The sequence below is a fragment of the Rhinichthys klamathensis genome, unplaced genomic scaffold (assembly GCF_029890125.1).
Source record: "Rhinichthys klamathensis goyatoka isolate OS25496 unplaced genomic scaffold, OSU_Roscu_1.1 h1tg000605l_1, whole genome shotgun sequence".
NCBI lineage: Eukaryota > Metazoa > Chordata > Actinopteri > Cypriniformes > Leuciscidae > Rhinichthys > Rhinichthys klamathensis.
The window spans coordinates 635,697-649,416 of record NW_026607060.1 but is presented as its reverse complement, the minus strand read 5'-3'; the positions used below and the strand labels follow the sequence as shown (position 1 = coordinate 649,416).

Here is a 13,720-nt window from a genome sequence, read left to right as displayed (position 1 = left end):
TTATTTTTTACCTCATCAAAGCTTTTATTTTTAAACAAAGACACTTGTAACAGTGCACTTTATTTTATGGACTTTTATTTTTTTTGTATGCAAGGAGGGAGTGATTGTTATAAATAAAATGGTTTGTCCAGTTCATTTGTGTTGTAATAATTGTGTCAAAAACAGAAGTATAACAATAAATAAATATCGGTTCTGCATATCGGTTATCGGGCACATAAACATGCAAATAATCGGTATCGGTATCGGTTATAAAAATCAATATCGGTCGATCACTAACTGTAATGTATAATTACATTGTAATAAACGTATAATTACTAGGGCTGTCAGTTAAACGCATTATAAACGGCGTTAACGCAAACCCATTTTAACGGCATCAATTTTTTTATCGCGCGATTAACGCGTTTGGCCTAGCAAACTTTGTAGTTTTTTCACATGCTTTTGCAACAGGCCGCGGCATGCACGGCGCTGCGCTATGTAACCCATTCATTTCAATGGCTTGCGCCGCGCGAGGACATTTTGTTGCTTCGTTGACCAAAGCGCAAGCGGATCTAGCTAGACCGGACACATAACAACAGGCACGCCGCACACACTTGTTTGGGCTTGCGAGCCGGCCAAATAGTTGGTTAACGTTACGTTTTGAGTGGATGACGAGCGCGAGACGCCAAAATGGATGCCAATAAGATTCTGAATGGAAAGTTTACTTTTAAAAAGTTGCCAAATGGTTCCATTGACAAGCCCAAAGTGGTCTGTGTGTTTTGTCGTTGTGAACTGAGCTATCATCATCGCAGCATGTCCAGTCTGAAATAAAACTTGATGATGGCCAAGCATACACACACACACACACACACACACACAGCTGATGCGAATTCTCCGCCTCCTCGTCAATATCAGGACCTCGTCAGTATTTCTTTCACCCTTTTATTGATGGACAGTGTTACATTGTGTGAGAGATTATTTGCTCCAAGTGAGAATGTTAGTGTGATATTGAACACAGTATTGTCAATGTTGTTTTCAATAAAAAACATTTGCACAAAGCAAGCCGATCCAGTTTTCCATGTTGATAAGAGCATTAAAATGAGAAAAAAATAATGGGACAAAAAGAAATCAAGAGACATTTAGAATAGATAAAAATGTGCGATTAATCGCGAGTTAACTATGACATTAGTTAACAGCACTAATAATTACATTGTAATAAATGTATAATAAGACTAACAGATGTATAATTACATTTTTACACTACTTTTTTCAAAAATAATCGCTACTTTTCCAAAAAGAATCGCTACTTTTTTCAAAAAGAATAATGTAACAAATGTATAATAATAATAATAATGTAATAAACGTATAATAACACTGTAATGTATAATTACATTGTAATAAATGTATAATTACATTGTAATAAATGTATAATAACACTGTAATAAATGTATAATTACATTGTAATAAATGTATAATTATGTTGTAATTAATGTATAATTACACTGTAAACAATGTATAGTTACATTGTAATAGACGTATAATTACATTGTAATAAATGTATAATAACAACCTTGAAAAGAATGGTTACATTTCTCGAAAAGAATCGCTACTTTTTTACCTCAGAAGTAAACAGTGTAGCTGACTTAATGTTTAGCTGACAGAATGTTTTTTTTTAACCACAACTTCAATGTGTGCTTCTCTTACAGATATATTTAACGATATCTTTTGCATTTCTAATCCAAACAACGTCAAACTCGGCACTGCACTTACTCGTGGCCGTAGCAAGACACCTGTCAAGTTTGAAATCCATCGGACTAACGGTTCGAGAGATATTCGATTAACAGACAGACAGACACACAGACAGACAGACGTTCCTGTAATTCGCCTTTGGCTAAGCCACACCCTAGAATGTAGATTGACCAATCACAGCGCAGCCAAGAACGAGCTCCCACAGAGGTCCGACACTTTTTCACAGCGCTCCATTGACTTTAACACAGGTGTCTCATATTTTTGGTCTCGGCAGGCTATTACCGTCGTAGTTTTATCAAAAATATGGTTAAACGTTGTGCCTGGGGGATTTGTAACACAGATACGGGTTTCCCAGAGAGGTTGGAGGGGGGTGTCCGGTTTTTTCCCTTCCCAAAACCAAAGTCAAATCCTGACAAGTGTCGTCTAGCACACGCTGCTAATAAATACAACGTTATACTCGCGTAGTCCGTTTGCTTTGTAATAACGATTATAGAAGTGAATAGAGACCTACCCAGCTTTGCATGAACAGTGTTGCTCCTTGATATTGTTAGTCCCAGCCTCCGTCTCGATTAGTAAGATATGAGGTGGTTAATTTTTTGACTGTGACCAGTATGCTTTTGCCTCTATTTGGATGCCTTGTTGTTCCTTGCGTTTCACCTGTATGTCGTGAATATAGCCTTCGAACGTATATTGCAGCCCCCGCCTACTTCTATCGGACACTTTGTTTGCTGCTTTATAAAAGTTTGATAAAATTTCAGCAGGAAGAGCTGTCACAGCATAAGCCATGTTGATACCAGAGCCCAGATGAAGTTTGTTTGTCGGACGTAGCAACAGTAACTAAGGGGGACGGGGCTTAGCCAAAGGCGAATTTATAGATAGATGTTGACTCAAATGGAATAAGTTCACAGTATTCATAAATATTAGTTTTTAAACTTAAGTGGTTTAAGCTAATCAGTTCCTTAAATACTTTTAGTTCCTCAACGTTGGGTTTTACAGTGTACAAAAGATTTCTATTTCACGTAAATGCTGTTCTTTATGTTCATAACTTTATATTCATCAAAGAAAATACATTGTCAAGGTTTACACACAAAAATTGAGCATAATAATAAATGTTTCCTGAGTAGCAAATCATCATATTAGAATGATTTCTGAAGGATCATGTGACTGAAGACTGGAGTAATGATGCTGAAATTTTAGCTTTGCATCACAGGAATAAATTCGCTTTTTGAGTTCAGATATATATTTTTTCTGGTTTCTTTTGTGACTATTCTTTGTTGGCAAAACATAAAGCTTTGCATGTCGCCAAGCAACAGAGTGAGTGGTGCGACAGCAGGTTTCCCACCTCTTTGCCCAATCAAATTTGAAAAATAACATTTTGCAGCTATGTCATACACACATGACATCCATATTATCTTTGGTTATAGAGCTAACAGACATCTTGTGATAATAAGTGTTCTCATAAGAGGCTTAATGTTCTTTCTAATCTGAGATCATTCCCTTAAATGGGAGCTCTAGAGGAGCAATGGTGGAGCAAAATTTGATTTATGAGCAAGGAAGAGCCTGTCGTTTAGCTGCCTCCACCTTTAATAAAATAATATGAAACCTGCCTTCAAATGAAAGTGTTACAGAGAAAGAACAAATGAAAAACAGCAGAGCTGAAATATTTCAGAAACGGATATTACACCAACACGTAGAATTGTCTCGTTTGATGGCATTTTGTTGGAGATAAATGTTTAAGAGGTGGAGGAGCCAGTAGAGCAGTAGATGTGCCTGGATTATTACCCTAGATTCATTTGATGTGTCAAAAAACAAATGTTGAGATCATTGATGGAAGAGCAACAGTGTATTCTATTTGAACAAACACCATTCAAATTAACAGTGAAATGCGGAGGTCATATACAGTCTGCAGAGCTTGTAGCGTCATGGCTCTGCTGTAACCCATTGGAGGAGGTTTTTGTTTATTTTACGTGGCTGCCAAATCTTGCTAGTACTGTGATATTTCTAAGAGGGTACAGACAAGATAAATGATTCTACATAGTCCCCTGATTGTTATAAATACTCCAGTAAAGTGTTGGAGTGTAAATGATTACGTGTGCCTTGAGGTTATGATTGTTCTTCCGGTATCGATAACTCAAGAGTCTGTGTGTAATATGTCTCTTTTGTGAGTCAGTGTCACATAGTAAATATGTACATTTGGGTCCACATTTGAAAAAATTATAATTACATTTAAGTGTATATTATATTATTTTATATACATATTATATACATATATATTTCATTTCTTGGGGTGTGTATAGTTTGGGGTCAGTGCAATTTTTAATGTTTCCTATGTCTCTTATGCTCAAAGCTGCATTTATTTGATGAAAAATACAGTAAAAACAGTGATAATGTGAAATATTTTTACAATTTAAAATAATTGTTTTCTGTTTTAATATACTTTAAAATGTAATTTATTCTGGTGATGCAAAGCTGAATTTTCAGCATCATTACAACAGTCTTATGATGATCCTTCAGAATGATCAGCATGATCCTTCAGAATTCATTATAATATGCTGATTTCCTGCTCAAGAGATATTTATTATTATTATCAATGTTAAAAACAGTATTTTTGTGTATTTTTTTCAGGATTCTTTGACGAATAAAAAGTTCAAAAGAATAGCGTTTATTTGAAATAGAATTCTTTGTAACATTATAAGTGTCTTTACTTAATATCTTTAGAAATCTTACAGATACCATATATATATATTTGTAAACAATATATTATCAGACATTCTGCTCAGTGAATGGAGGAGTGCTGATTGTGCTTCCTTTCGAGGAAACGCCTTGGGCTTTAGTTCCCTCATTAAGAAAAGTAGGTCAGGCGACGTGTGTGTATGTGTTTACCTCTGTCTTGCTCTATAATGACACATGAGAAAGAAATACATACAGGGATAATATGAATAGACAGGTCTAACTGTATCTGACCTACTAATAGAGAAAGTGCCACCGAGTGAAGGGAACATGAATATTGTATTGCATGAGATGTGGAGCCTGGGAAAGGGGGGACATTTGGTGACTGGGGAGACTGGCCCATCACCCAGCAGCTCTTCTGCAGTGGCACAGTGCAAACCTGCATGATAGTGCCAGTGAGAGAGGAAGAGATTGGTCAGACCGGGTTCCTGTGAGTTTATTATTCTGCTCTGAGCTGAGGGTTTACGTTCACAACCGTAGCTATGGTTACAGCATATTTCATGCACCAATCACAGAAAGTGAGCTGTGACAGAAAATCCAATGAGGGCTTTTTGCCTTCTCCACTTTGAAAAACCTTCTGCACTAATGGGTTATGAACACAGGACACTACTGCACTCTGGACATGTTATACTGTATCATTATAATGCATTGTGAGAAAATACTCAGATTCATTCTATGAAAGTAAAAGCTGTCATGAATGTGTATAGATAATGATATTAATTTGGTGTAATAGGTTTTTATTTTCAGTGTTTATGCTATATATATCACTCACACACACACACACATATTAACTGGAATATTGTATCTGAATTGTATTAATGTACTCAAAAATCATGAGAGAGAGAGAGAGAGAGAGAGAGAGAGAGAGAGAGAGAGAGAGGGAGGGGTGTGTTATTATAGTTGATACATTTCTATTTAAAATAACCCAAAAAATTTCTCTGTTATGTATATTATATAGCATAATTAATATAAATATAAGTATAAACAGTACTATATTTCTGGTTCTCGAATCTGATTGGCTAAGAGCCTTTTCCAGCCATGCGATATTCCCCCAGGATCAGCACTGGACCGTTTCACCATCTGTATCACTCCGCTTGTAGCGTTTCTCACAGTGTGTCATGGCGGATGAGCAAACCCACCATAATTTTACAAATACTACTGTTGTTATGTCACAGCATGTAGTTTTAAGAGTTTTTTAGGCGAAAATGTAATTATTTAGACCTCAAATATGTGACTTATATATAAATGTAGCACATATTAGACAATTTGTTTATATGTTTTCAGAAAAAGAGCTCCAGACCGTCAGCGGCCGTTCAGCGCTCATGTACCCGCAGAGAACAGTGTCATCTCGGCCAGTTCTTCGGAAAATTTGCCGCAGGCTCTTATAGTGTTTAGAAAAGAGATATAATTCATTTTGGGCATATCAAATGTAAATTTTTGGTCTTATTCCTCTATTACTTAATTGATTTGTCTAAGGGCAGTTTCATAGCTTTATATTTATCTTTAAATCCTGTAGGCTATAGTAGGCTACTGCTTTTGAATGAACTGTTTGCTTTATAATCAGTGGCTGCAGTGAGCTCTTGGGCGCTACACTTTGAGAACCACTGCACAAGCTAAACAGCTGAGCAAACAGGGACACATGCACACCGATGATTGAGGTTCTTGCTCAAACACAGGCTTCTCGTATTAACTTCAAATTTCAGTCCTGTGAAAGTCATAATTCAAGTATATGTGGTTGACAGTATTGTCTACTAAGTCCTTTATAAGGCAGGTGATGTGGTCTTGCTGAAGAGACATTAACATCTGTTAAGTGCTGTTGGTATCATATGTTTGGCAGTGTAATATGGTCAGATGGTATGCATCTCAGAGGCAGCTACTGTATGTGTTACATGTTGCAGTGTTGCACTGTCATTTTATGAATCTACCACAGATGGACAAAGTTCAGAAGGATATACTTACATTTGAATTCAGGAGTTGGGAATTTAATTTAATTGGCCACATCCCACAATATGCTGAACTGGAATGGCAGGAAGAGAAATTTACTGAACTTAGTAATTTCTAATTATTACATATATATATATATATATATATATATATATATATATAGTTTTGGTCAGAATTAATGGCACCCCTAGTAAATATGATAAAAAATGGCTGTAAAAATATATCTGCATCGTTTATAGTTTTGATCTTTCATTCAAATATTCGGAAAAAATCTAACCTTTCATTGAAGTAAGTGAATTGAAAGTGGGGGGGTAAATCACATTATGAAATAAATGTTTTTCTTCAAAACAGGTTGGCCACAATTATTGGCACCCTTTTATTAAATACTTTTTGCAACCTCAATTTGCTAATATTAGAGCTCCTTTAATGTTTTCTCCTATAATGCCTGTTGGTTTGGAGAACACCTGAAAAGAGATCAGAGACCATTCCTTCATACAGAATCTCTCCAGATCCTTCAGATTCTCAGGTCCATGTTGATTCTGCTTCTCTTCAGTTCAGCCCACTCATTTTCTGTAGGGTTCAGGTCAGGGGACTGGGATGGTCATGGCAGAAGCTTATGTGACTTATTTTTGTGTTAATTTTGATGTTTGTTTTGGATCGTTGTCCTGATGGAAGGACCACTCCCCATTATAAGATTTCTAGCAGAGGCCGTTAGGTTTTGATTTTTTATCTGTTGGTATTTGCTAGAATCCATGATACCATGTACTGTATCTGAACAAGATGTCCATGACCTCCAGGAAAAAAATAGGCCCACAACATTAAAGATCCAGCAGTATATTTAACTGTGGGCACGGGGTACTTTTTATTCCTGTTTGCACGAAACCAATCTGGTAGGTTTTCTGCCAAAAAGCTTTTTTTTTGTAGTTTCATCTTACCATAGAATCCAGTCCCTTTTGAAGGTCCAGTCGTGTCTAACAACTGAATATGCTGGAGTTTGTTTGTGGATGAGAGAGGAGGATTTTTCTTGAAACCCTCCAAAACAGGTGGTGATGTTGGGTTTGTTTGATTTTAAATTTTTTTTGGCTTTCTGTCCCCAAGACTCAATTAATCTCAACTATATATATATATATATATATGTATACTGTATATGTGTTTGTATATATATATATATATATATATATATATATATATATATATAGGTATATTTGAATGGAAGTAGCAAACAAGGTTACTTTGAATGGAAGAAGTTTGTTACTTCAATTTAAATTTAGTAATGGAATTTCCATTCTTAATTCAATTCTGAATGGCGCACAGTCCTAAAATCTACATCCTGTTTATGTTTTGTTTCTGTTATTCACAGATTCTCACCACTGCACCATGCAGCTCTCAATGGAAATGTGGAGGTTATATCACTGCTGGTGGACTCTCAGGCCTTAGTGGACATCAGGGACCAGAAAGGTACTAGAAAAACATTTATGCACATAAAAAAAAGTGCTGCATTGCTTTAGATGTCAGTTCCTAACGATCTTAAACAAGCTTAACTCTACATGTATGTTTTAGGAATGTGTAGTGCAGTAATATCAAAAGTCTTTCCTCTCGTGTTCCAGGGATGCGGCCTCTGCATTATGCAGCATGGCAGGGAAAGTCCGAACCCATGAAGTTGCTGCTGAAGTCAGGCTCCTCAGTGAACGGTCAGTCTGATGAGGGTCAGATCCCCCTGCACCTGGCCGCTCAACACGGACACTATGACGTAGTGAGTACATACTGCTACAACACCATGTCCACTCTTCTTCAAAGACGGTGTATGATAAAAGATCCAACATGCTGTTATGGATACTGACAACTTGGAACCAGAACCTGGGGCCGGATTCACGAAAATCATCTTAAAGGGTTAGTTCATCCAAAAATGAAAATTCTGTCATGATTTACTCTCCCTCATGTCGTTCCAAACCTGTAATTTTGTTCACCTTCGGAACACAAATGAAGATCTTTTTGATTAAATCTGAGTGATTTCTGTCCCTCCATTGACAGTTACACAACTACCACTTTGACGCTTCAAAAAATAAAGAGATCATAAAACGAATTCATATGAATTGAGTGGTTTAGTCCAAATTTTCTAAAGAGACACGATCGCTTTATACGATCAACAGATTTAATTTAGGCTTATTCACAAATTAACATTGATCAGCAAACATAAACAGAAGCTCAACCGATCCTGCTCAACGTGCGAGAACAAACCTCATTGGTTCTTGCGGAAGCTCAAACGTGCTGCGTAACACACAAGAATGAACCTCATTGGTTGTTGCTGAAGCTCAAACATGCAGTGTAACACATGAGAATGAACCTCATTGGTTGTTGCTGAAGCTCAAACGTGCTGCGTAACACACAAGAATGAACCTCATTGGTCCTCGCATGTCAAGCCAACATGCTTGAGTTTCCGTTTACCACAACCGATGTGTGAGTTGATGAATGTTTAAATGTGAATAAAAGCCTAAACTCAATCTGTTCATCATATAAAGTGATCGAGTCTCTTCAGAAAATTTGGACTAAACCACTCAATTCATATGGATTAGTTTTACGATCTCTTTATGAACTTTTTGAAGCGTCAAAGTGGTAGTTGCGTTGCTGTCAGTGGGGGGACAGAAAGCTCTCAGTTTAATCAAATAAATATTTATTTGTGTTCCGAAGATGAACATAAGTCTTACAGGTTTGGAAAGACAGAATTTTCAATTTGGGTGAACTAACCCTTTAAGAAAGAAGTTAAGAAAGTTCTTAAGATACATTCTAAGAAGTTGACTGTCACAGAATGGAAAGCACAGGATTGTGGGATATCAAAGGCAGCAAAGGATACATCTAAGCTGCCTTCAAAAATCAATCAGATGAAGGTATCGAAGGAGACAGGAAGTGAAGCTGCCTTGATGCCCTCCTACCGTGTAATGCAGTATTTTTAAGTTTTCGAACACAGCCAATGACGATGTTAACAAAAATAACCGAAATAACCATATGGAGCTTACAACGCCTAGTTTTACTATGCATATCGTCATTTGCGTATGCATATTTATCCACGTGATACCATGTTTAACAGTACAAGACAGTAGGAAAATATGAGATACGGATGTGCCGTCACACATTACATTGCTAAAAACCATTTAGTAGCCTTGCCTTATTTTTGAATAAATAAATCAAAATAGTATAAAATGCATTTCAGAGAAAGTTTTTCTCAATCTTTTCGACTGGCCAAATAGTATTTTTAATTGCTTTATATTTTTTATGGAAACAGATAGGCCTTATTGTGCATTATTGATCATTATTTCCACGAACATATTCTGCTGTTATCATGCGCTAAGCAATCCTTGCTATAGTTAAAACATTAACACACAGCTTGCCACAGGAAAAGTGTTCAAAAGCATCACATCCACTACAAATATTTCTATTTATTAGAATATACTTTTTTTTTGTAACTTATTGATTTCATGTAATTTAAGTGCTTAACAAGAATGGCATATTTAAAGGTGAACTAAGTCACTTTTTTACCTTAACCGATCAGTTTTGGAGTCATTGTAATGTTTATTTTACTGATTTCGTGTTGAATGGTGGTCGTCTCGCACCCCCCTGGTGCCTGTGAGCCGCAAAACCACCCTTGCAACTTTGGGCTGGCGGGCCGCCGGCCTCAGTGTTAGGAAGTATCGTGTGATATCAGGTCTCGCGAGGTAACGAATTGCTTTACGGCAAAAAACAGATCTGATAAAATTCTGATAAAATGAGCATCAAACAGAAATAACCCGGCACCGTATACATGTGGTAGGGCGCCCGCAGCTCTTAAAGGGGCCATACCTTATTTCCACTCGTTACAGCGTCCATCCTACTGAACAGGTACCGGTGTACAGGGGGAGGGGATCCGGCCGTGAGTGCGAGCCATCTCTGCGTGAGTGCTATTCACGACAGTACAAGTGCTCCACAGCGACTCTAGAGGTCGCTGTTTGACAAAAACGGAATTCCTACTTAGTGCTGCTTTAATCTAAATGTGTATATCAGATGTAAAACAGTTTAATTCATTCTTTTATTAATTTAAATTGTTATTGTGAACATGCACTGTATTTATGATTAGGACTCATAATGAAGATTTAAAGTGGTTTTCCTTCATCTGCCGTCAGTCCCTCAGCTCACCATTGGTGTCGCCAAACTGCTCCGTCTCCAAAATGTTCGGGTCAGAGTTTGCGTGCAGGTGCTCAAATTTTCCCGTCAAGTTTGTTTTTATAAATCAAAACTTATGCGTTGGAAGTGACGTACGCCTCTTTCGGGGCCTGTTTTGTGCGTACGCACCGCTTATAAATGAGGCCCCTGATGTCTGAGGACTTCCATTATGATGCACACAAACACACAAATCAGTTGTTTGGCAAATGGTCCATTTAGTAAATAAATGTGATAAAAGCATGTTGTACCGGCAATATCTCCAATGTTTTTTCCCTTTAATATAGTAATTTCAAATGCGATAATGATTAGCATATGTCAGCCGGTGCACAAGAGAATACCGGTGTTGTGCCTGATGAGTAAATGCTTTGAAGCGAGATCATCCCACACACACATGCATGTAATAAAACGCACATGCCTTCACCACTTTCTCTGTCAGAGTTTCTACCACTTAGTGAAGAGGCAGTTTCAGCAGAGACAGTGGCTATTATTCTACTGCGGCTATTATTCTTTGACACTGTGCGTTTTGGTTACGTGATGATCCTGGTTCCAGTGGCCTTAATCCATGCACAGCTTTTTTGTCACGAAACATCATAGTAGTCTATATGTCAGCATAAAAACTACAGTACAGCTAGCCAAATTGAAGAAAAATGAAAGGGTTTCAGTTTCAGAATCGCATTATAATCAATGAAGCTGTCTCTGAATCTCTTATTTACATTGCACCTATACGTTGTTACAATGAGACGATTCGAACGTGCAGAACTCAGCACTGAAGAAAAAAAGCTGGCTTTTTGAGCAGTGAGTGGATTCTGACTAACTTAAACACCTCTGATTGGCCACTGTGCTCAAGAGATCAAAGGACATGTCTGTGATTGGCTGCATTGCTCAAAGCTGCTAAAACACTTTGAAAATAGAAACATTTAACGTTCTCCAGAGCGCAAACACAAATACAAATATGTTTAGCCAATATGCTATTATTTCAGTATCATCTAAGGGTGCTCTTGCTTTCGTTTAATAGTGCTTAGAAACCCTGTAGAACCATGCTATGCAGTGTTCTAAAACAGGTTTTAATTCTGGCATGTTAAATTAGAGTTTAATTTTTTGTTTTGTTGTGTATGAGCGCATCCCGATTAGGAAAAACATCATCTAACCCCAACCTGCTTTTTTCACAAATCACACCCTGGGGATGCACAATATTAAAATCCTGGTATTAGTAATCCGTTAATTACTTTCATGTTATGATTGATAACCTACATACAAATTCTATATTATATTGTCTAAAATAACAAAATAAATAATAACAAATTAAACAATAAAACATAAAATAACATTAAAACAGAAATAAAATATATTTTTTAATATCAATATTTATTTATTATTTATTTCCATACAGCTCACTGGATATATATTTTGAGATTAACTGATTCTTGAGCTAAATGTAAAAATAGGTGGAATAATATGTTTTTAGAAATATTATATATATATATATATATATATATACATTTAATATTTTACTATATTAAAATGAAATGCTATGACAATATTGGCTATGGTAGTGATATATGCAACTAACAGCTGGTTACCTGTCCACAGTCTGAGATGCTTCTGCAGCACCAGTCGAACCCCTGCATAATGGACAATGCTGGGAAGACGCCATTAGACCTGGCTTGTGAATTCGGCCGTGTTGGGGTGAGTCACACGTTGCTTTTTTTTTGGTACTGTCAAATTACTTGTATATCTTTTTGTTTCTGTCTGTAATTGGCTTTTGTGTGTGTGTATGGTCTTCTGTTTGCCCTGCAGGTGGTCCAGCTGCTGCTGAGCAGTAACATGTGTGCAGCTCTGTTGGAGCCCAAACCTGGAGACTCGACTGATCCCAACGGCACCAGCCCACTGCATCTCGCTGCCAAGAACGGACACATCGACATCATCAGGTGAGCACTCTGCCTCAAGACTCGGATGGAAAGACAGGATGCGTGTCTTGAATGCTTTTCTAAGAATAGAAGTGAGTCACACCTCCAGACCGCCTTTCTAGATCTCAGGCTCAGGTCGATGTTGCACCTTTGTTTACCAGACACTGAAAGAAAACCAGTTCACCTTTTCTAGCCACTAAAATATCTTGGGATAAGAAAACTTGGTGACACTTTACAATAAGTTTTTTTGTTAACATTAGTTTCTGCATTAGGTGTCATTGTCACAGTATAATTTACTGTTATTACTGTACATGTAGAAACATGAAACTACGTCACCCTAAAGGAAAGTTTTACCAAAGATTTTCACATTATTTATTAATCTAGGTTAATTTGTAACTAATTTAATTTGTATATTATTATTATTATTTTTACCAATAATAATAATAAATATGCAGATATATAAAATTATTCGTGTTCGTCCATAATACATTCATTATTGTTCATTTTTATAACTTGAAAAATGTTAAAATTGTACAAGTAGAATGTAGTATATGTAGAAATTAGCATTTACATTTGATGCTCTGAAGGGAAGGGGTCATATACAACACATACTGAAATTCTTTAACAGAAGCAGTGCATGTTTTTCATGAGACAGTCAGAAGCTGCTCGCGGGATTTGCGCCTCATATATTACTGCCGAATATACATCACACATAGGAATTTCTCGTAACGCATCTGTAAACCTGTTGTTTGTGTGAAAGGAAATTTTACAGCCCACAGCACCACGCGTCAGAAACGATCCAGATTCTCTGTGGCATCAACACCCAGAGGAATGCTTTAAATTTCAGAGATTGTGTGAATTGATTAAAACCTGCAGCAGTTCTGGGATGAGACAGGAAAGTATGAGTGAAATTAAGAAAGAACACTTGAATCATTTATCATTGTGAAGAGAAAAGCAAAATGATGTCTTGTTTATGAATTCACATGTTCATAAGGCAGGCGACTGTTTACGTCCTCAATAAGTGTTTACATGCTGTCACAATCAAGGTGAAGCAGGTTTTTGTATAGTCGAGCTACAGTCTTCATCTGTCAAGCCTACATGTAATAATACTTAACTGAATTTTTAAAGGATTAAATACACGTTGCATGTCACGTTTTGCATGTCTTTCAGAGTGTGCATACAACGGCAAGGCCAGTTGATAAAGCCTGCATGTAACCAGA

General features: G+C 36.9%; 1 protein-coding gene across 11 annotated transcripts in view; it reads left to right on the top strand.

The window, feature by feature from the left end:
* caskin1 (CASK interacting protein 1) overlaps nt 1-13,720 on the top strand; it is a 103,998-nt gene that overhangs the window by 70,450 nt on the left and 19,828 nt on the right. For all 11 annotated transcript variants that reach the window (XM_056240680.1, XM_056240673.1, XM_056240672.1 and 8 more), the window contains exons 3-6: nt 7,760-7,857; nt 8,007-8,152; nt 12,184-12,279; nt 12,391-12,521. In XM_056240680.1, coding sequence (XP_056096655.1) covers nt 7,760-7,857; nt 8,007-8,152; nt 12,184-12,279; nt 12,391-12,521 — 471 coding nt within the window. The remainder of the gene's footprint in view (nt 1-7,759; nt 7,858-8,006; nt 8,153-12,183; nt 12,280-12,390; nt 12,522-13,720) is intronic.